This window comes from Geospiza fortis, unplaced genomic scaffold, assembly GCF_000277835.1.
Source record: "Geospiza fortis unplaced genomic scaffold, GeoFor_1.0 scaffold55, whole genome shotgun sequence".
In the NCBI taxonomy this organism is placed as follows: domain Eukaryota; kingdom Metazoa; phylum Chordata; class Aves; order Passeriformes; family Thraupidae; genus Geospiza; species Geospiza fortis.
In genome coordinates, this window is record NW_005054308.1 from 1,533,300 (window position 1) to 1,558,644 (window position 25,345).

At 43.7% G+C, this 25,345-nt stretch overlaps 1 protein-coding gene across 2 annotated transcripts; it reads left to right on the top strand.

Annotated features, from left to right (window-relative positions):
- SLU7 (SLU7 homolog, splicing factor) lies at positions 1 to 11,330 on the top strand. Of its 2 annotated transcripts, none has more exons than XM_005418672.2 (16): positions 1 to 13; positions 398 to 574; positions 1,188 to 1,341; positions 1,552 to 1,632; positions 2,743 to 2,907; positions 3,054 to 3,119; positions 4,472 to 4,519; positions 4,991 to 5,122; positions 5,396 to 5,493; positions 6,879 to 6,946; positions 7,140 to 7,279; positions 8,046 to 8,207; positions 8,639 to 8,743; positions 8,928 to 9,002; positions 9,226 to 9,330; positions 10,284 to 11,330. In XM_005418672.2, exons 2-16 carry the CDS (start codon positions 411 to 413, stop codon positions 10,461 to 10,463), a joined length of 1,743 nt encoding a protein of 580 aa, XP_005418729.1. In that variant the 5' UTR covers positions 1 to 13; positions 398 to 410; the 3' UTR covers positions 10,464 to 11,330. The 2 variants fall into 2 exon arrangements, with proteins under 2 accessions (XP_005418729.1, XP_030911141.1); XM_031055281.1 differs by lacking the exons at positions 1 to 13; positions 1,552 to 1,632 and adding exons at positions 72 to 215; positions 2,064 to 2,144.
- The last annotated feature ends 14,015 nt before the right edge of the window (positions 11,331 to 25,345 follow it).

A 25,345-nucleotide genomic window follows, 5' to 3' on the forward strand; every position in this document is an offset into this window, starting at 1 on the left:
TGCGGTGTGGCAGGTAAACAGGGCTGGGGAGCGGGCCGGGCTCCGGGACCGGGATCGGGGATCCGAGATCCGACAGGGTGGTTTCTATAGGCTCCGAGCAAGTGCTGGCCTCCCCCGCCCGGCCCTGCGCCCGGACCTGGCGCTGCTTCTTCGCGGTCGTTCTCTCGCGTCCCTTCCGGGGTAGGCGCAGGCCCGGGTCCCCGGTGAGCGCTGAGGTAATTCTGTGCTTTCGGCCCTGGGGCTCTTTTGTCGGGACAGGGCTATGTCGGGAATGCATAATCCGGAGTTAGCTCGTTTCACTGGGTGACACACAATCGCGTTGCAGAGCTGTGATGTCAGAGGCTATTGATGTGTAAGGTTTTGTTTCCTAATTTTATTTTTTTTTTCTTATGCTAAGAATAAAAGTCAAAATGGCCTCAGGCGCGGTAGCGAACGCCCCTCCTGCAGGAGGGGCAACTGATGTGAGCCTGGAGGAACCAAAGAAGATGACGAGGGAAGATTGGAGGAAAAAGAAAGAATTAGAAGAACAGAGAAAACTGGGGAATGCACCTGCTGAAGTGGATGAAGAGGGAAAGTATGTTTAACTAAAGCTGTGGGTGTTCTAAAGCTGCTGAGGAAAAATGTCTTTTTGTATTGTGTTTTCAGAGCAACTGTGAGGGTGACTCATGATTCCAGTGTGAGTTACTGTAGAAATATTTAGCTGAACTTTGTGTTTTAGTATTCTAGTCATGGGATACTTTCTAGAAGAATATAGGTTCAATGTTTATTTTCTGTCAGCTACTGACAGTTCTGCTAAAAAGTCCCATCCATGAAGCTAATAACACGTGGTATTTTAAAAGTGAGCAAAACATACCACAGGGGTGTTTTACAGTGTACCTCATCTGTTGCCTCCCCCTTGCTTTCACAGGGCTTGTTGCTTCTGAGAAATGTTGCTGTTTTTCTTGCTCAGTAGCATTACATTATAAGCCATTTGGTTTGGAGTCAGGAGTTTAGGTGAATTAGGTGGCAAAAAAATCTCAAAGTCTGTGTTTATCAAACTAAGAATTTATTTTGCAGTGTGTTGTATCAACTTCATTATTTAATATCACTCCTAAAGCACTTGAACTTTAATCTGAGGGTTGTTTGTTAGACTGAGTCATTTTGGGTTTTTTCCCTGCCATGTGTTCACTGCACAACATCTTTTTCAGAGATATCAACCCTCATATTCCTCAGTACATCTCCTCAGTGCCATGGTACATAGATCCTTCCAAGAGACCCACGCTGAAGCATCAGAGACCTCAGCCAGAGAAGCAGAAGCAGTACAACTCCTCTGGAGATTGGTACAAACGAGGAGTTCAGGAGGTATGCAGGGTGCTTTTCCCACGAATGATTACACGGGGAGATTTCTGGCTGCGTGCTTTTGAGGGGGCAGGAATTTTTATCCAGCAGGTAGAACACCTGTTTGGGCTTTGGGGGAGGCTCACACTCCTGAGTGGTGTTGCAAACATGAATTGTTTGGTACCCTTGTGTGAGCTGTCCCAGGGCTGACACTGGTGCTGTGTTTGCCCCCAGCATGCCGTGGCCACGCGGTACCGCAAGGGAGCCTGCGAGAACTGCGGGGCCCTGACTCACAAGAAGAAGGATTGCATGGAGGTAAGGGCTGCAGGGAGGGGAGGTGTGAGGGCTGCAGGGAGGTGTAAAGGCTGCACAGAGGTAACCCGCTTTTGGCCCTGCCTTAACGGCTTTGAATGCCACGGGAGTTTAATCTTTGTGAAAAACAGCTGGCTGTAGATGAAATACTGGGCTTGGAAAATGTTATAAGTAGTGAGCAGTACAACTCCTCTGGAGATTGGTACAAACGAGGAGTTCAGGAGGTATGCAGGGTGCTTTTCCCACGAATGATTACACAGGGAGATTTCTGGCTGCGTGCTTTTGAGGGGGCAGGAATTTTTATCCAGCAGGTAGAACACCTGTTTGGGCTTTGGGGGAGGCTCACACTCCTGAGTGGTGTTGCAAACATGAATTGTTTGGTACCCTTGTGTGAGCTGTCCCAGGGCTGACACTGGTGCTGTGTTTGCCCCCAGCATGCCGTGGCCACGCGGTACCGCAAGGGAGCCTGCGAGAACTGCGGGGCCCTGACTCACAAGAAGAAGGATTGCATGGAGGTAAGGGCTGCAGGGAGGGGAGGTGTGAGGGCTGCAGGGAGGTGTAAAGGCTGCACAGAGGTAACCCCCTTTTGGCCCTGCCTTAACGGCTTTGAATGCCACGGGAGTTTAATCTTTGTGAAAAACAGCTGGCTGTAGATGAAATACTGGGCTTGGAAAATGTTATAAGTAGTGAGAGACAGCTTAGAAATTTCTAAAGAAATTATTAATGAAGGGGGAAAGTGATAGAATTCAGTGTGTCATCCATCAATTCTGTTTGTAATAAGATCTGAAATAATAGGTGAAGATGTTATTTTCTTTTAATTGCATTAACTCAAGTGCTGTTGTGTCTGTCTTCCTGCTTTATTTCAGATAGAAGCCACCCTCAGAAACTGTTTTAATTGCTTCCTTAATTGTAGAAAATATAAATAAGAATTTATGGAGTTTGAAGTCAGTTGTGCTACATAAAATGCAGAACCATTTCCATTTATTTACAATCCACAGCCTTACAGTGCTGAATTTAACTTGCTCTAGAGGAGCTTGATTGATAGTGTTTTTTAAAGGATATGTGAGCGAGTAATCTGATGGACTGATCTAACCATCCTTTTTTTTCTTTCAGAGACCCAGGAAAGTTGGAGCAAAATACACAGGCATGAACATTGCCCCAGATGAGCACGTGCAGCCCCAGCTGATGTTTGACTACGACGGGAAGCGAGACCGGTGGAATGGGTATAACCCAGAGGAGCACATGAAAATTGTGGAGGAGTACTCCAAGGTTGATTTGGTACGTGGGGGCTGTGGTTTATTGGGGACAGAGTTTATGTTTGGTGTGGCTGGGCTGGGAGGAGGGACACTTGTAACGTGCTCTGCTGATATTAGAGCTGGTGCAAAGAGGAAATCTTTAAATAAATGGATTTTCATGCTGCACAGGCCAAACGTACCCTGAAAGCCCAGAAACTTCAGGAGGAGTTGGCATCAGGGAAGCTGGAGCAAGTGGTAAGTAAACTTGGCTAATCTATTTTTGCTTAGGCTGAATGAATACAAAACAAATTATTTCTGCTTTTTGACTCTTTTACTCTCGACACAAGGCCTGGTATTGGGTTTTATGCCCTTCAGTAATTTAAAGGTTTTCCTAGCCACCAGCATGTTCTGTGTCACACTCAAGAACTTGGAGCATCTTCTTTCAAATGAGAATTGCTTTGTGTTGCCCTTACAGGCAGAAATGCTGTGTGATTATTGTTGTTGCTGAAATTATTGACATGGAATTTTGGGTCAGAAGAGCTTGTTTTCCATGTAGTAATTTTTTTTCATATACCAAAATGCTTTTCTCCTATTTAAAGATTGGTGTGGTCTGACTAGCGCTGAGGTGATGACTGTGCATTGATTTAGTAATGTTTAATATAAATTAGGTTAGGAAGGTGTTTCCTTAAGAAGAAGCAAATTGGTTTAAGGTAAAATCACTGCACAGTGACTCAAAAAATGGGGAAAACCCAGAGACTACTACTGGTCAGAAGTCCTGACCTAAAGCCTCCTTGCAGAGGCTGTGCTGTCCCCCGTGGGTTGTCACTAGATGGCACAGTGAGCTCCATCTGCCACCCAGCCCTGACCACAGTGCTTTTTACAGACCTCCCCAACAGAAGAGATTCCTCCTCTTTTCCTGCCCATTCTATGAAGCAATCACTGTTGGCTTCTGTATATTTACTGCTTATAAGTGGAACTTTAAGAAGGAAAGTGTGTTTAAATTCAAGAACTGTCTCTGAGGGAGAGGACTGAGACTGATTTGCATAGTTAGTGCTGCTCTGTGTTCCAGGGCTCACAGCTGTTCCCACCTTCACTGCTGCAAGTATTCTTCAGTTAAAGACTAAGCAGGTTAAAAAAATTAAACCTGGCTGTGTTTGTTGAACTTAAATTCTGCCTAAGTGCTTAGTATTCCTGTAAATCCTGACTAAATTCTTGAATACGTATCTCCTGAATTCTTTTTTAAGCTTTCAGAGTTGCAGCTTGGTTATATTTACATGATATGAAATGTTACAGTCTAAATCCTCAGTGTTAAAAGGCGTAACAAGCTCTAAACAACAGCAACAGTTTTAGAATTTGCTGCTCTTGCAAAGAATTGGAAATTTTGTTGGGGATACTGTGAAAAGTTCTCCAACATGGGTCTGTCACAGAGACAGCTAAGAGCATTCTGCTAGAATGTTATGTAGCAGTGTTTCTGCATTTGGGGCCAGTGGTAAATTGTATGTTGTATCCAGCATGAAGCTCTGCTTTGATTGCCCTTTGTATCCCTGCTGCCTTGCTTTTTTCCACTATCTTGTCTTCTCTGCTGATGTGCTCTTTGTTTGCTGCAGAACTCCCCAAGACACCAGTGGGGAGAAGAGGAATCAAATTCACAGACAGTAAGATGATTACCCACTGCATCACACCATGGGCAAAGTAGGAGCCTGTAGTTAGTGGAACAGTAAAACGAGGGTTTGAATGTTGTGTCCATGCCACTGCCTACCTCTTCTTTTGGGCAGAGGTTGCAGGATTTCATAAAGAGGCTTTTTGTTTAATTCCTATGTGTTGTCAAACCTTAGGGATGCAAGCACATAACTACATTTTAACACCAAAATAACTGTTTTCTTAGTATCATCATAATTATGTTTTGATAATTATTTCCATAGAAGGAAGTGAACATTTTTTAACAAGAGTGTTTCTGAAGTGTCGAATGTTAGATTAGTCTGAGAGGACACTTAAGCCCAGGTAAAGTGTTCCACCTTGTAACTACGGGGATTGAGAATTTTAAGGAAACCACTAAAATCAGATTGTTGTACATGTCTCCAGAGTGAAGGAACTCTTTTAATTAGAAATTCTCCATTTCTTCTCAGGAAAGAGATCATAACAGTGAAGATGAAGATGAAGACAAATATGCAGATGACATTGACATGCCTGGGCAGAACTTTGACTCAAAAAGACGCATCACAGTCCGAAATCTGCGCATTCGGGAGGACATTGCCAAAGTGAGTAAAGAGCTCTGGGCAGATCTTCTTCTGTATTCCTGGGAGTTAATTTCAACAAATTACACATTCAGTTATTAATGACTTTGTTTCTGGGTCTAGGGGTTTGGAAGTTAAGGTCTGTTCTCAGTTCTGTTTCTGCCCATGTTATGACTTCATCAAGGCCATCCTTTTGCAATAGAAGTTCTTAAAACATCTAAACTGGAGGATGCAAGAGTAACCTCAGTTCTTTCAAAATCATTAATATTATCTTTTATGTTGGTTTTTTTTCCCTAGTACTTGAGGAATCTAGATCCAAACTCTGCTTATTATGATCCCAAAACAAGGGCAATGAGGGAGAACCCTTATGCCAACACAGGCAAGAATCCAGATGAGTAAGTTAAAATGAGGTCATGCTTGTATATCCAACAAAACTCTTAAAAATTATGTTAATAATTTTATATTTTCTTTTACCTTTATGTCCTTTAGCTAATGAATCTCTGTTCAGTTACATGTACACATATTAGTTAACCTAGAAAAAAACACTTTTATTTAGAAACACATTTTGGTTTAGTATATAAAAGTGGTATTTTTGTAATACTGACTGATTCTTAATCTTCAGGGACATGTGGACCATGGTTTAATGTAATTATCTGTACAAGGGCTAGGGCACTGCTGCATCTAGAGGTGATGCCTGTAAACAATAATTATGTAAAATATTTCAGTAACCAAATCTTAAACTTTATCCCTTGTTTCTTGGTTCTGGAGACTAGCATGGTGTGTTTGTGGTACCTAACAAAATATTTTAATTAGGAATAAGTTCTCCTCCTATATTAATGAATTCTGCATAGAAAATGCAGCTTTGGCATGTCTAGATAGCTTAATGAAAGCTACCATAGGCTGGCTTTTGGCTGCACACTTGGCTGTCTCCCTTAACCCCAAGTCAGACACTTGACCTGTGTTGTGCTGGGAACGTACAGAGCAAACAGGCTGTGAGTGAAACGTGTTCAGAGAGCAGTAATTGGGTTAGCTCACTGCTTAAAATAGAATGGCAGTACCTAAATGATAGCAAATATTGCTCTTTCCACCTCTCCTTGCCCCCAGCTAGAGTAATGCCAGTCAATTGTTTGGTTTTTTTTAGATGCAGATGCTTTTGCTTCTCTATCAAGTCATAATTCTATCCTTTTTGAATCTAAATCTCTGCCACAGCTTTTCAGACTGTAAATTTTTCAGAGTGGCTTTAGGAAGGTGAAAGAGTGGGAATTGGATTGCTAGCATTTTTTGATCCTCAGTGTGTGTTTCATGTGCTGACTGTGCATCTCTTCAAGGGCTCTGCACAAGTGTCTCACTTTACTGAGGGCAGTAAAGGTATCCCAGGCTTTCTTTAACTCAGCCAAATATGCTGGGTCTGGACCGAAGAGTCAGAAATCCAGAAGTGAGAACCACTGTGCTGGAATATCACACACAGTTTATGCGTATTTATTGTGTAACTAGGTCTGAGTTTAACTTTTAATGCTTGGCATCTCAGACAGAACTCCAGGGCTGTGTCATGTGTCCCTTGAACACAGACATCACAGTTTTTGAGTGGCTGCCTAATGCTTTCATGGCTTTGCAGGGAGCGTAGGTTTTTGTTTCATATATCGAGTTGAATGCACCTTCTTCTCCTTCTGTTCTTAACTCTTGGTGCACAAGAAAATCTTTACTTGCCTGTTGCACTTCTGTGTTTGTATTTGAGAGGAAATCACGTTACCAATGCTAAGAATTGTGTTCTTTTCTGCAGAGTTGGTTATGCAGGTGACAACTTTGTTCGCTACACAGGCGATACCATTTCCATGGCACAGACCCAGCGTAAGTGGGCTTTGGGCTTGGGGTTCTTCAAGGAAATTCACTTAAAATCCTTAACAATGCTGCTTTCTTGCAAAAGAGGAATAAATAAATCTTTATAGATCAAGGCCTTCTTTCAAATTGCTTCAGAATTAAAGGATGTAATTTGAATGTGTGTCAGTTTTAAAGTATTGACTGGAACCTCTTGTGTACACAGTGTTTGCCTGGGAGGCTTATGACAAAGGCTCTGAAGTTCATCTTCAAGCAGATCCTACAAAATTAGAACTCCTCTATAAATCTTTCAAAGTGAAAAAAGAAGATTTCAAGGCACAGCAGAAAGAAAGCATCCTGGAGAAGGTAATAGACATTTTGGTTTATTTAATAGGAATTCTGTTTGAAGTCTGCGTCTTGGGAGAACAAGTAAGATTACTAATCCTATGTGAGAGGGCATCAGCTGTTCTCAGCAGCTTAGACTTAAAATATTTTTATATTTATACACACCATCTCATCAGTTGATTAATTTTATTTAGTTTAGGGACCTTTGAAGGTCTGCTGGTATTTACATTATTGGGAGATCTTCCCTAAACTGTCAGAATTTCTCCACTGAAGAAATCTGAATTTCTTTCTGACTCAAATTTTGGGTACAGTGTTTTAGATAAATACTTATTATATTTTGCAACTTGTGTCTTGGACAGCTGAAAAAGAACTAAATAATCCATTTGATTCTAACTATGTCAACATTCAAGTTTGGAGTGGGCAGGAAGTATTGCTCTGGTTCTACCCAAGCTGGTCTTTGGCTTGGTCTCTAAAGATTTTCTGCTTTGAGTGAGAAATGTCACTCTTGTCATTCTCCAAGCATAAAACAAAACAAAAACAAACAACACAACAAAAAACCATGTGCACACCAAAAACCCCACAAAACTAAACACCAAAAGACACCACAATGCCCATAGGAGATGATGTATTTCTGTCTTAACTTTTCACTAAAGATTAAACTGTCTCTGTCAACTTTGGTGCCTTCTTGACAAGGTACCAAAGGTGCTGTTTATGAAATGTTTGCTTAACTATATAAAAGGTGGGTCTTTTTCCAAAACTACTCTATGTCATTTCTATTTGCATTTAGTATGGAGGACAAGAACATTTAGATGCCCCCCCAGCTGAACTTCTGTTGGCTCAAACAGAAGATTATGTGGAGTATTCTAGGCATGGAACAGTCATCAAAGGACAGGAGAAAGCTATTGCTTGTTCTAAGTATGAAGAGGATGTGAAGATCAACAACCATACAGTAAGTCCTAGTTTGTGTTTAGATTTTTTTAAAATTAAATACCATCTCATTGGAGGTATATTAGGATGCAGTACAGTATAATTAATACACCAGACACATTTCTCCTGTCTCAATGTGGCACTCTCCCTTTTCTGTTAGGGAGAAACTTCAAATTGTCATAGTTGTGATGTGCATTTGAGGAGTTGCCATGGCAATCTTAAACTAAAGAGAAGCTACTCTCTTTGCCTTCCACCTTGGATATAAGTTGACCACATCCTGTTGTAATTCTCTTTTTTGACAGTGTACCCTGTAAGGTTCATGTAAAATAGCAAAAGTATTTCTCTTAGCTTCCTTTTGGACTGTTTGAGTAATTTGCTTGCCAGGACATCAGCTCAGGAGGAAATTGCAGCCTGCCTCTTACAGGAGTAACTGTGTGCTGTGTTCTCCTGCAGTGCATTTGGGGTTCATACTGGAAGGAAGGCAAGTGGGGTTACAAGTGCTGCCACTCCTTTGTCAAGTACTCCTACTGTACTGGAGAAGCTGGGAAGGAAATTGCTGTAAGTATTCTCTTGTTTATTCATGTGGAAAGAGCTAAAAGCATTTATATTCCTTATTTGAGGTTTAGACTGTTTTGCTTTTTGAGGGAGGTTGGTGTTTTTAGGGATTTGTGGGATTTTTTTTGTCCTTCCCCTTTCAGATGTGGTGAGTAACAAGGTATCCTTGTTCTTGTCTGTTCTATAGAATACAGAGGCAAGTTTAATGGAGGAGCAGCCCGAGGAGGCAGAACACATGACAAAACCCAAAACACTGATGGAGGTAGGATGTTTCCCTTTCTCAGGAAGCCAGATATTTCTCCTCAGCATTTTATCTTAAAAATTTTGTAGAGTCATAATCAGGTAGACTGCATTATTAGAGCATTAACATCTTCACTGAAAACTAGGCTCTCAAATAGCATTAATAGAAGTTTGGACTTAATGATTTGGGCATTATGAATGTTGGCAAGTTGAATCTTAACAGTAGCTTGTTTCCCACCTTACAGATCCACCAAGAAAAACAGAAAGAAAAGAAAAAGAAGAAGCATAAGAAGAGCTCAAATTCTGACAGTGAGGGTGAAGAGAAAAAGAAGCAAGAAAAACTAAAAAAGGTGCACTATAATCTTCAGTGGCTTTGTGGCAAAAGGAACATGACATATTTTACAGTATCAGTTCTATGAAGCGTATCATGTAGTTCTTGGTGACACACCATGGGGTAGTTTGATGCTAATTTTGAGCTAAATTAAATTTAAAATGCTGGTAGATGTTCTAAAGTCCATCCCCTATTCCTCAGGCAAACCTTCAATAAATATTTAGTTTTGATGACTTAATTTAGATGACTTAGAACATTTCATGTCTAGGCACCTATTACACCTGCAGGTCCATAAAAGACATGGCAGAACACAATGATTTGTGTATTGAAGAAAGATGGAGAGATCAAGGGCAGTGTTAAATCTTAATTTAGCACTTTCTATCCCAGGCTTGGTGCAGTCTCTCAGCTGATGTAATAAATCCATGCCTCAGACCATTCACTGAGCAGCAGTGTGCTCCTGTGGCCACAGCAGCCTGCCTTGGGCTGCTCTCAGTTGAAACTGCTTAATTAAAGCAGGGTACAAATGCAGCTTCTTTTCCAGTAGCAACAGTAGTAGTTTGAGGAATGGGACAACACATAGCATTTAAAAATTGAAACCCCAAACATATAACAAAAAATAACAAACAATTCATTTGTACTTGCTAGATCGTGATTATATTTCAGGTAAATCCTGGGAGTTTCTTACTTGATTTTGACATTTGGAAAGAGATTATAGTGTCTTGTTTACTAAGTAGAATTTTACCATCATTTTATGTTAAACACTAAAAAATGAGCGTGGCAAGATCAGTTTGGAGGAAAAAATCTAGTATGTGAAATGTGCTGTGGGTGGGCCAGACAGATCTGCATTGCTTATCCCACCCTTGTGCTTGCTCCTTGCCCATCATACAAGAATCTAAGACAAACTTTTGTTGTTGGGGGTTTTTTGTCTAAGTTTCACTGTAGAATTTTTGATTCCCTTTGCTCTCATTTCAGGCTCTTAATGCTGAAGAGGCTCGACTTCTCCACATCAAAGAAATCATGCAGTTAGATGAGAGGAAGAGGCCATACAACAGCCAGTATGAAACCAGGGAGCCAACAGAAGAGGAGATGGAGGCTTACAGAATGAAAAGGCAGAGACCTGATGACCCCATGGCCTCTTTCCTTGGGCAGTAGTCACAGGAGGCACCATTCCAGTACATGAGACTTTTTCCAGTTGTTTACAGCTCTCTCTAGACATTTGATTCCCTTGCACCTGTCTAAAATGGCAGAAACCTTTCTGTGCTCTGAAGAAATTTGTGAAAGCTTCTTTCAGCAGACATGAGCAGTCTGGTACTTACTGGAGTTCTGTAAATGTGTTTGTATGTATACAAATACAGGCACACATATACACACATATATGTAATATATGTATAGATTAAATAAATACACCTACTCTGTAAGATCTAGAAGGAGATCTGACTGAAATCTTAGGTTTATTTGGCCAACTAGTATGTATATATTTATATATTTGGCCAACTAATGCATAAAGTTGTGATACAGTAACACTGACTAGTCAGAAGAAATGGTCAGCAGGTGTCAATATAGAACAAAAATTGTTGACAAAATTTGGCACAACTACTACTAGAGCTTCTTACTTGTAAATTCTGTATATGACTTTAAAAGAATACAGTTTCCTGATCACTTTGCAGGATGTACTTTGGAAATGTAGAAGTTAATTGCTTTGTTCTGGTTAAATCAGTATAAAGATCTTAAATGCTGTCTAGCCTTTTAAATGAAAGGGTTGGGAGAAGCTGACTGTAGAGTTTTTAAATTCCAGTTGTTTCTTCAGATGTATTTCAAAAGAAATTTCAGTTGTAAAGATCTGAGTTCTTGATTTTCCTTTTGATAACAGTGTCCTGTTCCATGGTGTGACACCAAGTGTCAGGCTCTACTCCTGTGTGAGAACACGAAGCAGCATCTGCTTTGGTTTGGCAATGTTAGTCTTTAAACTGGGAGTTTTCCCCTTTTAACTGATTAAAAGGTGAAGAACTGGGTGAAAAACTGCACAGCATCACTTTAGAGTTGGAAGGCTTGGGAATTAATTCTGTTGAGGCTTAAACTGTTTTTCCAAGGAAAAACTGCTCATTTCCACAAATGATTACATACAGAAAACCTAGCTGTGACTGTCCTGTGTGACTTCACAGACACTTTGGGGACTGAATGTTTTGATTTGTCACACATAGCTAATGATGGCAATTCTGCACTGGTCTGCGATTGGTTCTGTATTAATCTGATATGTGATACTCTCATTGGTGATCAAAATTTTGAGTCCTTACTGTGTGCCTGATCCTCTGCCACACAGAAAAAGCAAACAGTCTGAATTAGCTGGTTTGACTGAGGTGTTCCCTGGGCTGTAGCACCTGAGGTTGTGGCAGCATGCCCTGCAACTGCTGTGCTTGCTCAGTGCCAAGTTCAGTTTGAGGGAGGAGGAGCTGTCAGAAGGGTTCCCTGAGCTATTTACATACCTTTCTCAAAGCTGCAGTTTTGTTGGGTTTTTTTTTTTATTAAAGTCTGATAGATTTTATAAAGGAGGTAATTCAGAAATAACACAAAGGAAATTTCAAGACTAACTTCGTGGATTCACTGCATGGAAACTTTAATACATCAAGTCTGTGCTGAATTTAAGTGAAGTAATTGGTCAGGGATTAAAATTCAGTCCTAAATTTAGGATACTTAGATTTCACCAATGAGTCAATCCCAAGCACTTGGGGTAGTAGTTGATCCTTGCCCCATCTTTAGTCTGGACGGTAAAGGAAGAGAGCTCCTTTAAAGGGTTGTCAGGTTATTTATTTTAACCTTGAGAGGACAGTGTGTTATCCTGAGACTTGTTCTTAAACAGCTGCAACACTTACCTGATGATTTAAAAAAACTTATGCATGCATTTCCAGCTGGAATACTCCAGTCAGATGGATAAACATTTGTCAGAATAAATGGCAGGAAATGTGAAGCAATGCTGATACACTCAGAACCTTCCAGGACTTAACAGACCTGTCTGGTTTTCATCACAAATATAAAATGGCATTTCTCTTCTTTGGGACTTTATTCTGGGTGCAGCATTTCATGCACAGAACTATGTAAGATTATTCTTGGATCATGAGCTTTTTTGCACTTGTCCCAGTTACTATACAGGCTTCTCCAAGAACAGGGAAGGAGTATGGTCAGAATTTAAAAATACCATTTTGCTCTTCACCTGCCCAGAAGTAATTATGCATTGGGCTGTCCACTGAACCTAATAAAATACCAGTCCTGTTGGAAGCAGATGTTTCATGCTAATAATTTTTATGATAATCAATATAAATTAGCAAGGGGTTTTTATATGGAAAAAAGTTACCATGGGTTGTGAAACAAATGGTTTAGATAGTAAAATACTCTTTTTGAGGTGAGTTTTGTGACAATCTGAGAGCCTGTAAAACGTAAAGGTTTGACCCAAGGGGTTGTCAGACTTCTGTGACTAATCCCCATGAAGTTAATTGCTGGGGTCTGCTCTTCTGCCTTTGTAATGGTCACACCAGGCTGTACATTTATTGCTACACTTGAATTTTCTGGTATCTAAAAATATCACAAGCCATTTTTACAGGCCCAAGTGTAGAAGACTCAAGAATTACTTACTTTTCACCATACATGGCAGAAACCCAGGCATTTGCAATTTTGAGTTACTGACACTGTCAGAACTGTCCTGAGGAATGAGCAGTGTCAGTTCTCCAAGCTGCCCTGCTGAGCTCTCCAGCCCAGAATCATTTGATTTCTGATAGAATTCCTTGCTTTGTGCCAGGAATGCTGCTTTACCCATGCTGGGCTCACTCCCCACGATGGCACATGGCCCCACTGCTGAGGGATTCATCCATTCTGGTCCTTCCAGCTTAAGATCAGACACACAATCCATATTTTTGTCTAGTCCAGGCCTAGTGTGGTTGTTCTTGTGGCAGGTGTGCAGTTTGCTCCTCTCTCTGCCTCCCTCTTCCTGTTCCTTCTCCTCTCCCTGCTGCTGGAGGCCATTTGTAGATGCTCCAAGATGATTAAATGGTAAGATAGAGGGGTAAGAGTTCTGTGCTCGTGCTGTTTGCTGCTTTAGCTGCCTCCAGTGCTGCTGGGAGGCCTCAGCAGGAGTTAAGCACCTAAAAAAAGTGTCCCCCTTTCAGGAGTGTGGGCAGCCCCTGCCAAGTTAATGCCTGTTGGTTACCCTGCCTCCCATGTACACTTCGGTTATTCTTTGATGGTTTTGAATAACTTGGTGGGGAAAAGGGGTTAATTCTGGGGGGAGTTGGCACAAAAACAAAATCCTGTACTTTCAAGGTTTTTTTGAAGATAAGCTGAAAAAGTGATTTCTGGTATGATTTGAAGCAATTCTTGCTTAACTGATACATTTGTCAAACTGAGGATGTGTGTGATGGGACAATGCCAAAAAGCAGTTCCAGGCAGATCTTGGCTGACAAGGTTCATGTCTCTCATGCTTCTACTTGTGCAAAATTTTGAGTTTCCACTTCCAATCTTATGAGAATTCCCTACAAACCCTTGACTGCAATAAGTTGATTTACTGGAGACTCTGACTCTCTGTAAGCAGCATCTGTTCCTTTGGAAGCTCAGTTAATATTTCTGCCACGTGGCGTTTCCCAGCAAGGGCTGAACAGCCCCACAGATCCAAGAGAGGCAGAACAGAGTTAAGTTCAGAAGTGCATGGATGTGAGTGACTCTGGGATGTCCCAGTCCCTCCCTGCCCTTCCTTGGGCACCAGCTGCTCTCCTTTCCCCAGGCAGATCCCAGCACAGAGGAGACACCTCCATCCCTGGTAAGCAGCATGGGCTGTGGAATTCCTTTGGAATTGCCTCAGGGGGGGTTGGGGGGCTCAGGAGGATTTCTTCTACCACACCAAAGGAATTTGAGCTTTTTCCTGCTCTGCTCAGGTCTCTAGGGCTTAATCTGTGACCATAACCTGAAGTGACCCCAGCAGTGCCCACAAAGCTGCCTGGGGCACACACAGTTATCTAACATGGGAAATCTGCTCTGGTCAGTGAGCAGGGAACTGGAAATAAACAACTTGCTCCCTTCTGCCCTTAACTTACTGCATGAGAGTGGGTAAATAGCAGTGGAGCCCCAAATATGTCCATTGAGGAGCTTTCCTCAGCTCTGTGTCTGAGAACCATTGAGGTCAAAGCACCTTTATATATATCAATATCAATATCAATATCAATATATATATATATATGGCAAGTCATTTTGCCTAAATTATATAAAACAGAATGGGAAAAGGAATTTGCATATATTAAATAAAAAGGAAAGCTCTTCCAGGTTTGTAAGTCAAATGTCATCATTAGGTGAAACTAATAGAATTTCACATGGTCTGTCTAGGAAAATTGCTTCTTCTAATGTATTTAAAATCAAATTTGAAAAGCAGAGATCAGTTGTAGCATCTTGTATATCCCCTCATAGGACTTTCAGAACTGCCACCTTGTGTGCTTCCTGGTTTCTGTTAATAACTTCTTGCAACTTTACCACATGAAAAGCATCTTGAAATTTGTTCCTGAGTTTTTTTCTATAGAAAACTTTTGCAAAAGTTGTTTGGAAATTTCCATTGTTCATGGCTTGCAGGATAAGGTTTTTATTAGCAAGAATGTTTCATAGAAAAGAAAATATGTGCTTTCTAAAATATTAAGTGTAAAATGGCTTTGATACCATTCTGTCATCCCAATGCCTTCTGAAGTTCAGGGAAACTCCAGAATTTAAATGATTAACTGGCATTTCCAGACTCCTGGCCAAACTAACTCTTATCACATCTGAATGTGCTGTCATTAATGAGCCAGGTTTGCTTGGAGCCCTCTGAGACCCTTTTTCCTGTTTGATTACTAGAATAATATTGCTTTTACTTGTGAAAATATGTGCTCAAGTTGCACTGGGAGACAGCCTGATTTATTTTGTTCAAAAGCTACATTGGTAGAATCCCAGGATGGTTTGGGTTGGAAGGGACCTTAAAGATCCCTAACTCAGACAGCCTGCCCTGAGCAGGGATGCCTCCCACTGGATCAAGTTTCTCCCAGCTTTGTCCAACCTTGGCCTTGAGCACTTCCAGGAAGGAGGAGTCCATCCCCAGAGTCCACATTGCAGAGACACACATCAGATCCTGCTGGGTCTGCACATTTAAAAGCTCCACTGCAGAAAACAAAGGCACATGAGAAAGAAATACGTGTTGTCAGTCATTATTCTAAATTAGTCTGTGTCAAAAGCCAGACCTTCATGTTCTGTATCTCTCTTGTCCCTGGTAATTTTTGCTCTAAGCCCTCCCCACTGCTGGGTTGTGGTTTCACTGCTGTACCTTGGTTTGTCTGGGACCATGGCAGAGCTGCCCTGCTCTGGATCTGGAATTTCATCGTGTAATGCTCCTTTTTCTTTGACATCTGCTGCCCACAGGATTTATCCAGCCTCCTGTAACCAAGCCCCCTTGTGCTGGAGTGTTGTGAGGGACAGCAAAGAATCAGCTGCTGCCTTGCCCTGGAACTGCAGTGCCAGCCTGCCAGGAGCCCCCTGGGCATTTATTGCAGAGGAGAGCAGCAAGTACAGGATGGCAAAAGCAGGCACAGCTGGCACTGCTGCTCTTCAGCTGGACCCTTGCCCCAGGGGAGCCATCATGTCCCTCCCTTCTTATTTCTTTGGCATTTTACAGTGTTTAAGGAAACAGATCACCTTTCCTATGAGAGCTGTTTATTTGCATCTTGTGCTGCTCTGTTAATACCTGTCTGCAAGTGAAATTCCTGAACATGGTTTTTTAAATGTAGTGACAAGTGGTGTTTAAATTCTGATTTTATAAATACCTGGAAAAATGAGAGCATCCAGCTTCTGATGAATGACATATTCCCTGAGCAAAATGCCCTGATTCTTTTTTGAATGCTCTTTATTTTAAAGAAAAGAGTTTTGCTACTAATCTATGTGGAATCATTATCAGACTGAGTGCAGATTTCTGGTGAATCTCTGTTTGATGGTGGAGTGCTGGATACACATCTGTGTTCCAGGTACACACCTCTGCAATGAGCTCAGGGACCCCAGGCTGGAGGGACAGGCCCTGATGCTTTTCATGTTTCATGCCCACACTCCTTTTCATACTGAAGGAAGCTCAGCAGCATTCTCCTCTCTCTTTTCTCTCCTTTCTCCTGACATTGACTCCGAATTCACCCAATTCCTCTGATAACTCTTTCAGCTCAATAAACCACCAGGAACTAAATAAAAGCCCTGATCAGCTTCTGCCAGATCAGCAAACTGAACCAGCTCAGCAGAGTTCAAGTTCTAGAGCTGCAGCAGGGCTGCTGTGGAGAAAGACGAGAGAAGGGATCGGGGCAATCTCTCCCCTCCCAGCAGCAACTTGGGCCCATTTCCATTGAAATGGCTTGAGCAGATTCTGCTCTGAGGCTCAGGGATCACTGGTGATCTGCAAGCCATATGAAATAAAGTTCAGCTGCTTTGAGAAAAAAATATTAAACTGTGAAATTAATTAAAACCACTTATCCAGGCTGGTACAGCCCCTTGAATCAGAAAGGGAAACGTCCCAGGGCTGTGTGACAAGATATTCTCTGAAGGTTTTCCTGTGGGTTCAAAGAGCTCAGACACTGCTGGTGTAGTACTTAAATGTGCTCACAACATGGTTTCACATGGAAAAACAAAATTGGGTTGGCTAAATATTTGTTTACTTTTCTAATGAGGCTTCCAGATATGATTTGATTGTTCCCACCTAAAAATCTACCCCTATATATTTCACCAGGAACAAATCATGTAACCTTGCTCAGTCCAAGCTCCTAGTGAAGATTTGCATGACTAAAAGAAGCCATATCAATTTGAGGTAGATTTTTGCAAGTGTGCTTTCCCCAGCACACAGCTGCTTCCTCCTGCTTGATGCTGCAGCCAAAAACCTGTTCCTTGCAACTGCTTGTAGTGCTTATAGAGAATTGGGAATCCAGCCTTGGAAGAAGCATGAGGAGAGGAAACTCCCCTAAGCTGCAGAACATTTTGTATTAAACCAGGGACTGAAGGAACATAGGGACCTGTCTTTGATCCATGGAACATCAGGATGACTTAGAACAATAGTAGTGACTTTGTCAAGCTTTCTTCTCTAAACTATTACAAATTAACTAGATAATAGGCAGTGTAAAAAGAAAAAGTTGGTTATGTACTGTTATAAGGTCATGCAGAATGATTAACTCCTGTAGGAATTATTGAATTCTAGTGAAAAAAATAATTAATTTGTGTTGGTAATGACACTGCCTTAGTCCTCTGTCCTGGTGTGGTCATTAGGTAGGGCAGCCCCATCTGTGAAGAGTGGGGTTGATGAGATCTCTCAGGGATATTATTTTGTCCAATAGGCTGCTGTCACTTGGATGGTTTTGGTGGCTAAACCCCAGGGTTTTCATTTTTCTTTGATATCAGTGCTGACCTAGTTCTGCAGCGAGTACTGCACAGCCATCTGTATCCCAGCTGATGCCAAGGAATGAAAATATCCCTGAAAGGCAACAGCCTCTGCCTGAGGGGAGCTTTAGGGGCAGCATTTGCTGTTTGTGTTGCTTCCCCTTTGGCCTGCACTTTCCAGCACCTGGGAAAAAAGGCTGGGGAGGCAGAAAGGAGTGCTGGGAGCAGCCCCCAGGGCTCAGGGGGTTTGGCCAGCCCGGCCCACAGCTCCTCGCTGGGGATTCCTTTATCCTGCCTTACGGGGTTCAACCAGCCATGGTTTGGTGTATTTGGGACTCTTTGAGAGAAGAGTCAGTCACAGCCATGATGGCTGCAGGTTTTATCCAGAATTGTAAATTCCTGCTTTCAGGAGCTGCACATGAGTGCAGGACACACCCCAGCACAGTGCAGATTAGGCAGCAAATCTGTAAAGTAGCATTATGATGCAAACTTTGGCCTATAATCCTAATTATTGCTTTTCGACTCTCAAGCAGTTTTGTGCGGTGACCGTGGCAGTGCTCAGAAATGAAAGTTGTGCCAAAGGCAACCCCTGACATGCTTATCAGGGGTGTCATGAGATGTTATGCCTCTCTGAAAGCACCAGCTGTAAAAATTCAAGGTTTTCCTGAAAGACTTTCAGTTAAGAAATCCACCATGTTTGTCAATATTTTGGGGTGTGAAGAAAAGTTTGAAAACACATCAATGTATTCAAAAAGTTGATACCAAAGGACAAGGAAAATGAACGTCAGCTCTGTTGCTTTTATAAAATCCCTTGTTTATTTTAACTCTTGGCCCTGTTTATTATGGTTACCATAAGTCTGTCAATTCCAAACCTAAGCAAGCTTTGTTATTTGTAAATACCCTGAGAATACTTGGGTTATTTCCCAGTGGTGATGGATGGATGGTGGAGCACTCAAGGCTGGTACAGGGGTGAGGTTTCTGCCTTGCTTCTGCCATGTTCTCTGACACTAATGTGTTACAGTGTTTTTAATTGCCAAGAGCAGCTGTAAATTCTCTCTTTGGGGATGTTCCCATCACATCTCATTCAGTCAATATTGGTCATTAAACACCTTACCCTGTGATTGAATCCAAAGAGGGAGCAAAGGGCAATTATTCAGCCCAAATCTACAGGACTTCATGTGAAGGCAGTGGGAAGGTTTAATTGCTAATACTTGTGGCACATGGATTCACTGCGACACTTGGGGCCCTGAAGGAGCTCCCACCTGCTCCCTGTTAGCTCTGCTCAGTGTTCCACACGTCAGTAGGACTGCAGAGCCCTCCTGGAACCCAGCCTGGGAACAATCTGCCTCTGTGGGATGCACACCACTAGAGCTGCAGACCAGAAACATTCAATAACTTCTTGACAAAGCAACTGGTTTATATGTGAGGAGGAGCATTTGGAACATGCGATTTATAGTTGGGAATATTTTATAATTGGTGAATGCTATTGTCACACAGTGCTGTGAATTCGTTTCTGGTGAAATTTCCACTGGTTCAGAGCTCAGGTTGGGTGGCACTGTGGTGACAGGGCTGTTTTCCCAAGGCTTTGCAGTTCTGCAGTTTCAGGCGCTCTGCTGACACTCTGCACCTTGCAGAGGCTTTCAGCACCCTCAGGTTATGCAGGGATTGTGTTTGTTTTCAGGATTCCCACACTTTTTAATGGATTTATCCTGACAAGAGTGTGGTAAGAGTGTTGTTCATCCCCCATTAACATGCAAGAGACACTTCATTGAAGGACCCTTGAACTGGGATGTCTGCACAGCTGTCTCACAGAGACAGAAGTTGGGCACTGGGCTGTGTCTGCAAAAGTCTGGACAGTCCTATGTGTTGAAATGTCTTTAAAATTTAATCTCCTTATACATATGAGGGCCATCCCTTACAAAGATGCATGACAAATCCCAGAGCCAAACCAAACTGCCCAGAGTGAATTCCCGCAGCAGGGTTCAGCTGTTGGAGCCCTGGGAGAGGCAGGAGCTGCTGAATTAACTCCCTGAGGTGCAGGGTGAATGATGGCTTTGACTTCCTCCATTTTCTCATGTGGTAGGCTGGAACCTGGATTATTCCTGTAGGACTGAGGCCAGGCTTGTCTGCAGCTGTCCCAAACCAGGCTTTCTGTGAAAGACCTGCACAAAGGTTTCACTGGCAAAAGGAATGTACAAAAGCTGCTGTGCAGAGGAGGCACCACTGGAGCTGCCAGCTCTGCCCCCAGACCAGAGCTCTGCTCATCACTGGCAGGAGAAGCGCTCAGCTTTGCCTTTTTCCCCAGTGCAGGATTTTCTTCCTTCTCATTTCTCAGACTGCTGGAAACGTCCCCTCTCCTGCTGCAGAACACTTGATCAGATACCAGCCAGTGCTGTGTGAAAATGCCATTAAATGCAATGACTAAACACGGAGTTAGTTACTGAGTAACTTCTCGGGAGCCCTTCTCCATACCTGGGGACTTACTGAACACATGTGCTGGTGAAAAAACAGAGCTGTGGCATGGCCTGTTTGTATACAGGACTTTGAAGGGGAGCCTGGGTGGCTGCTCACAGAAAAACCTGAAATATGAATTAAATGAATAATCAGCGAATAGTACCAGAGGCTCTTCCTGCTCAGGAGAAGTGGACTGGGAGAAGCAGCAAAAGGATCCCTGTCCTGTCCAGTAAAGGCAGCTCCAGGTTCTCTGGGATGTTTTGGCACAGCCTTGCTGGAGAGCAGGGCCAGGCACAGCCCAAAGGCTCAGCCTGGCTCCCACTTCTGTCCTTCCCAACGTGTGAGAGCAGCACAGCCACAGGCCAGCAGATTATTTTTGTGGGAAATGTGGAAGGAATGCCCAGTGCTCCCTGGAGAGACAGTACATGACAAATCATAGAGCTCTGGCCTGCATGGCATTATCCAGCTTAGTTTGAGAGAAAAAATAGTGGCACAAGATCAGCTTATTTTTTAAGCCCATCTGGAAACTAGTGGGAATTCATCTCACTGAATAAGGCCATTATAAATTATATCAGGCTTTATCACGTGTATTTGGGGGCAGAAAGAACTTATTGCAGAGGCTTGAGTTGATTCAGAGTCACACAACATAAATGAAAGCCTTCTTTTTGTCTCCTGTGCACTTTTATGAACAAAATATTTAGAAATAATTTAAAAGGCCCACAAAACACAAACTGTGGCATATAAAACACAGTTTCAGAGTTGCCTTGAGCTGCATTAACTTTTACTGTACAGCTCTTTTTCTCTCCCCCTAAGAAAACAGTACATAATCTTTTATGAAAATCAAGTCTTAACTCCTTTGTTGGATTAAATCTAACTCCTTTCAGTTGGATTTAATTCATTTTTGTCCAGCAGTGCTTCTCAGCTGCTCAGAGCAAGGGCTCTTGGCAGTGTGCAGTGACCTCAGGCTGGGGACAGCACAGGATGCTCCTGGAGTGGGGACAGCCAGTGGGATGCACAGGAGTGTTTCGGGTTGCAGAGGCCTCACCTGGTCTCTCCTCTGTGGCCTTGGCAGCGTTTTCATGGAATTTTTCAGCGGTGCCCACGTGGGAGTGGTGGCAGTCGGCCAAGAGCTCCAGCCCTGTGGTTAATGATTGACTGGTGAGATAATGCACAGCCCAGCCCGCCGTGTGCTGCCTTCCCTTGGGCCCTGCTCTGCTCCCGCTGTGCCCCAGAGCGCACAGAGCCGGGCACTGCCAGCCTGGCACGGGCACCCTGCAGCCGGGACGGCCACAGTGGGGGCCATGGGACAGCCCCGGGGGACAGGTGAGAGGGGGAATGGCCTCTGACACCCAGAGAGCATGGAGAGCTGGCAGAGGGGACAGGTGAGAGAGGGAATGGCCTCTGGCACCCGGAGAGCATGGAGAGCTGGCAGAGGGGACAGGTGAGAGAGGGAATGGCCTCTGGCACCCGGAGAGCATGGAGAGCTGGCAGAGGGGACAGGTGAGAGAGGGAATGGCCTCTGGCACCCGGAGAGCATGGAGAGCTGGCAGAGGGGACAGGTGAGAGGGGGAATGGCCTCTGGCACCCGGAGAGCATGGAGAGCTGTCAGGGGGGACAGGGGAGAGGGGGAATGGCCTCTGGCACCCGGAGAGCATGGAGAGCTGTCAGGGGGGACAGGTGAGAGAGGGAATGGCCTCTGGCACCCGGAGAGCATGGAGAGCTGTCAGAGGGGACAGGGGAGAGAGGGAATGGCCTCTGGCACCCGGAGAGCATGGAGAGCTGTCAGGCTGTGACCTGCAGAGGTTCTGCTTCGCTGACTGTCAGATCTCTGCTGGGATGTGGGACCAGAGCATTGGCTTCTGTTTTATAAAGAGAATTTTGGAGGTAGAAAATGGGCACTGTGTACTCACTGGGAACATGCCTGCAGAGCCTGGAGCTGACAGGGAACCTGCTGTGCGCAAGGTGTCCCTGCCCATGGCAGCGAGGGGGCAGCTGGAGGAGCTTTCAGGTGCCTTCTAACCCAAAGCATTTTGTAGTTCTGTGATTCTGACAAAACCAAACAACATCTCTGTGTGTGTTTATGTATTGTGTATGTGTGTGTGTATTTTAGATGTCTGGTACATGTTGCCTTCAGCAGTTGCTGTGCTGTCTGTTTGTGTATTTGCTTTCTGCAAGGAAAGAATGAAAAGAACATTCTGGTTACTCTGGTGTTTATATTGTGTTTGCTGTAAGCCTGGAGAAGATGATTCTGCTGATCCATGGTCTGAGGAACTGCTCCTTAGCCTGTGGATCAGTGCCTGTGTTTGGGGAGGGATTCAGGGAGATCCCAGCTGCCGACCTTTGAGGGCCACAGCGTGTGGCGTCACTGGTCTCTCCTGACAAGCAGATTTTCCTTTAGCTCAGCAGGGTCCCTTGAGCAGCTGGGGGACACCACAGTGTCCCCAGAGAGGGTTTGGTGCAGTCTGTGTGATCCCTGGGTTTGCTGTTTGAGACACCCCCGGCCGTGCCAGCTGCTGGTGGCCTTGTGGCACAGGTGCCAGGCTGGGTGCCAGGCTGGGGGCTCATGGCAGCCCAGGGAGGTGTGGGAGCTCAGCAAGAGAGGAGATGCAGAGTGTGCCATCCCAGCTGGGCAGCCAATGGTCCCGCTGGGCAGGGATGGCTCAAACCTGGTGCCTCAGCCCATCCAGGTGCCAGGCAGGAGCTGGGGGATGTGGTGAGAGCAGAGATGCTGGACAAGCAGGTGCTGTGCTTTCTGTCAGGCCTCTCTCCCCACCGGGGCTGCCTCAGCTCTCAGCTGCATCTGCTGCCGAAGTCCAGGAGCTCCCACCTGTAACAGCCAGCCTGGACACAGAGGAAGGGGCAGGATGTGTGTTGGAAAATATTAAAACCACATTTTGAAATGTTTAACTTGGGGCTGGAAGCTGTCTTAGGCACACATGGTTGCACCAGGCCACCCGAACTTCAGGGCTTGTCCTCAGGATCTCTGACTGGGAAAGGTGGCATTTCCATAGGGAAATGTGTGAATGTAACCAAACAACTGAGGACAGAAATGAATTTGTAACAGAAAAATTATCTTTAAAATGCTAAAATTAGCAGTGTGTTGTAGTGTGTGAGGGACCAATTACCCCTGCTGTGGGCAGTCTGGAGTGTCACCTGAGTCTGATACAGTCACAGGAGCTCTGCTCTAACCTTGAGTGTACAGATTGTGTGGGTTTTCTTTAAATAAATAAAATCTAGGTCTGTGGTAACTGGGTCAGGTAAAGGGTCTGGCAGGTAGACATTTTCATACAGGCAATAGCTACCTTGGTACAAAATGTACTTAATGATTCTCCAGCACAGGCAATGCTTGAGGCTAATGGTGAAATGCAGATTATAGAGGACTGATTTGGGAACTCAGAGGGGAATTTCTGTAGAATGGGTTAAATATAGAAAGGTGGATCTGCAAAAACTGACACCTTTCTGTTTGCATGGGGACTAGCTGGTATGAAGTGCTGCAGACAGGGAATCACTTGGTCCCTTGCTTGTATGTCCCCAGCAGACCCTGTCACTGAAACTGCCACTGCTCTGAGTCACTCACCTGATACCAGAGGTGAGCGCTGTCCTGCAGTCACCTGCTTGGGGAAAGTCTCTCACAAAAGCTCTTAGTGCTGCCTTTTCCCAGAATTGAATTCATTTATGCTTCCCCCAGCATTTTGCCTCTGCCATCCCCTGCCAGTCTTGCAGCATGTCTGGAGGGAGGCTGAAGGAGGCTGGGTTCAGTTTGGATGCTGAGAAGAAATTCCTCCCTGTGAGGGTGGGAGGGGTGCGCAGGGCAGCTGTGGCTGCCCCTGGATCCCTGGGAGTGTCCAGGACCAGCCTGGATGGGGCTTGGAGCAACCTGGGACAGTGGGAGCTGTCCCTGCCCATGGCAGGGTGGAACAAGGTGATCCTTAAGGACCCTTCCAACCCAAACCATTCTGTGATTCTGCGATGCTCTTTGCAGACCAAGGGTTTGATTTCTGCCCCTAATCCCAAGCAACCCCCACCCCACCACTAAACCTGCTCTCATGTAACTATTGGATATTTCCAGATTATTTTTACCTACTAATCCAGGTTTTCATTTTTTGTTGTGGAGACCAGAGATATGTTTAGTGATTAAGCATAAACACTAATGAATTCTGCCCAAACAAAAGCTATGGGAAAATACTGGAATGCAGTAATTGCCAAAGGAACAGAGCAGTCTAATATATTATTTCTTGTGTATATTTGGTGGTTTCCTCTTGTTCCAGTGGAATGTTCTGTAGTAACTGGATATTGCATTACTGTCTGCCCCAACCCAAAGGCAGGCATAATTATATTTAACATGTGGATGAATTAGACTGAAAACAGACATCCTCTAGAAAGGAATAGTTTCTGTCTCCTATGTCAAAATAAGAAAGAGCTAATGGCTTTTTTAAAATACCACATTAATTGCTATGACTTCATAATCCTTGATTTATATACAAAAAAATGGAAGTGCTAATATTGTTTGCCAGTTATATTTTAGACTGCTGCTATGAAAGACTGGAAAAGTTACATGATTTCCTGAGTGTAGTAAGGCATTAAAAAATTAATTTGTAGTTAGGAGGAGAGCTGAGAAGGTTCTGCTCCTGCTATAGGACTCAAATGATTTCATGGTAAGGCAGGGTCCTAGTGGTGTGGCAGAATAGAATTGAAGTTTGTAAGATGCACTCTGAGGTTCAGGGAGATTGTTTTGTTGGATGAAGCTCCACTTCCACCCCTGGGCTCACTTTCTCTCTGATTCCCTCATGGCTCCAGTCTCCTCCTCACTTGTGGTCACTGTTGGGAAGTTTCCAGGTACCACCAGCTGGTTCCTGTGCTCCCCTGTTCTCAGGGATAATTTAGGTGAGCCAGCTTGACCACATCACCCTCTGCTCTGGGAAGGTCTGGTGGGATTCTCTGTCCCAAATTTTACCTGGGATGCCCTAGGTGGAAATGACTTTGGGAATGCAGTGAAGAGAGTGCATTTCTGAATCTTCATGAAGTTCACAGAGCACAGTCTAGAGCTTGCACAGTTCAGAAAAAAGTTTCTTTGTACTTTAAGGTACCAGAGAATGAACTTTTTGATCCATCTGAAGCCATAATTTAAATTATATAAATTATATAATAAAAATAAATTATATAAACAGATTTTATAT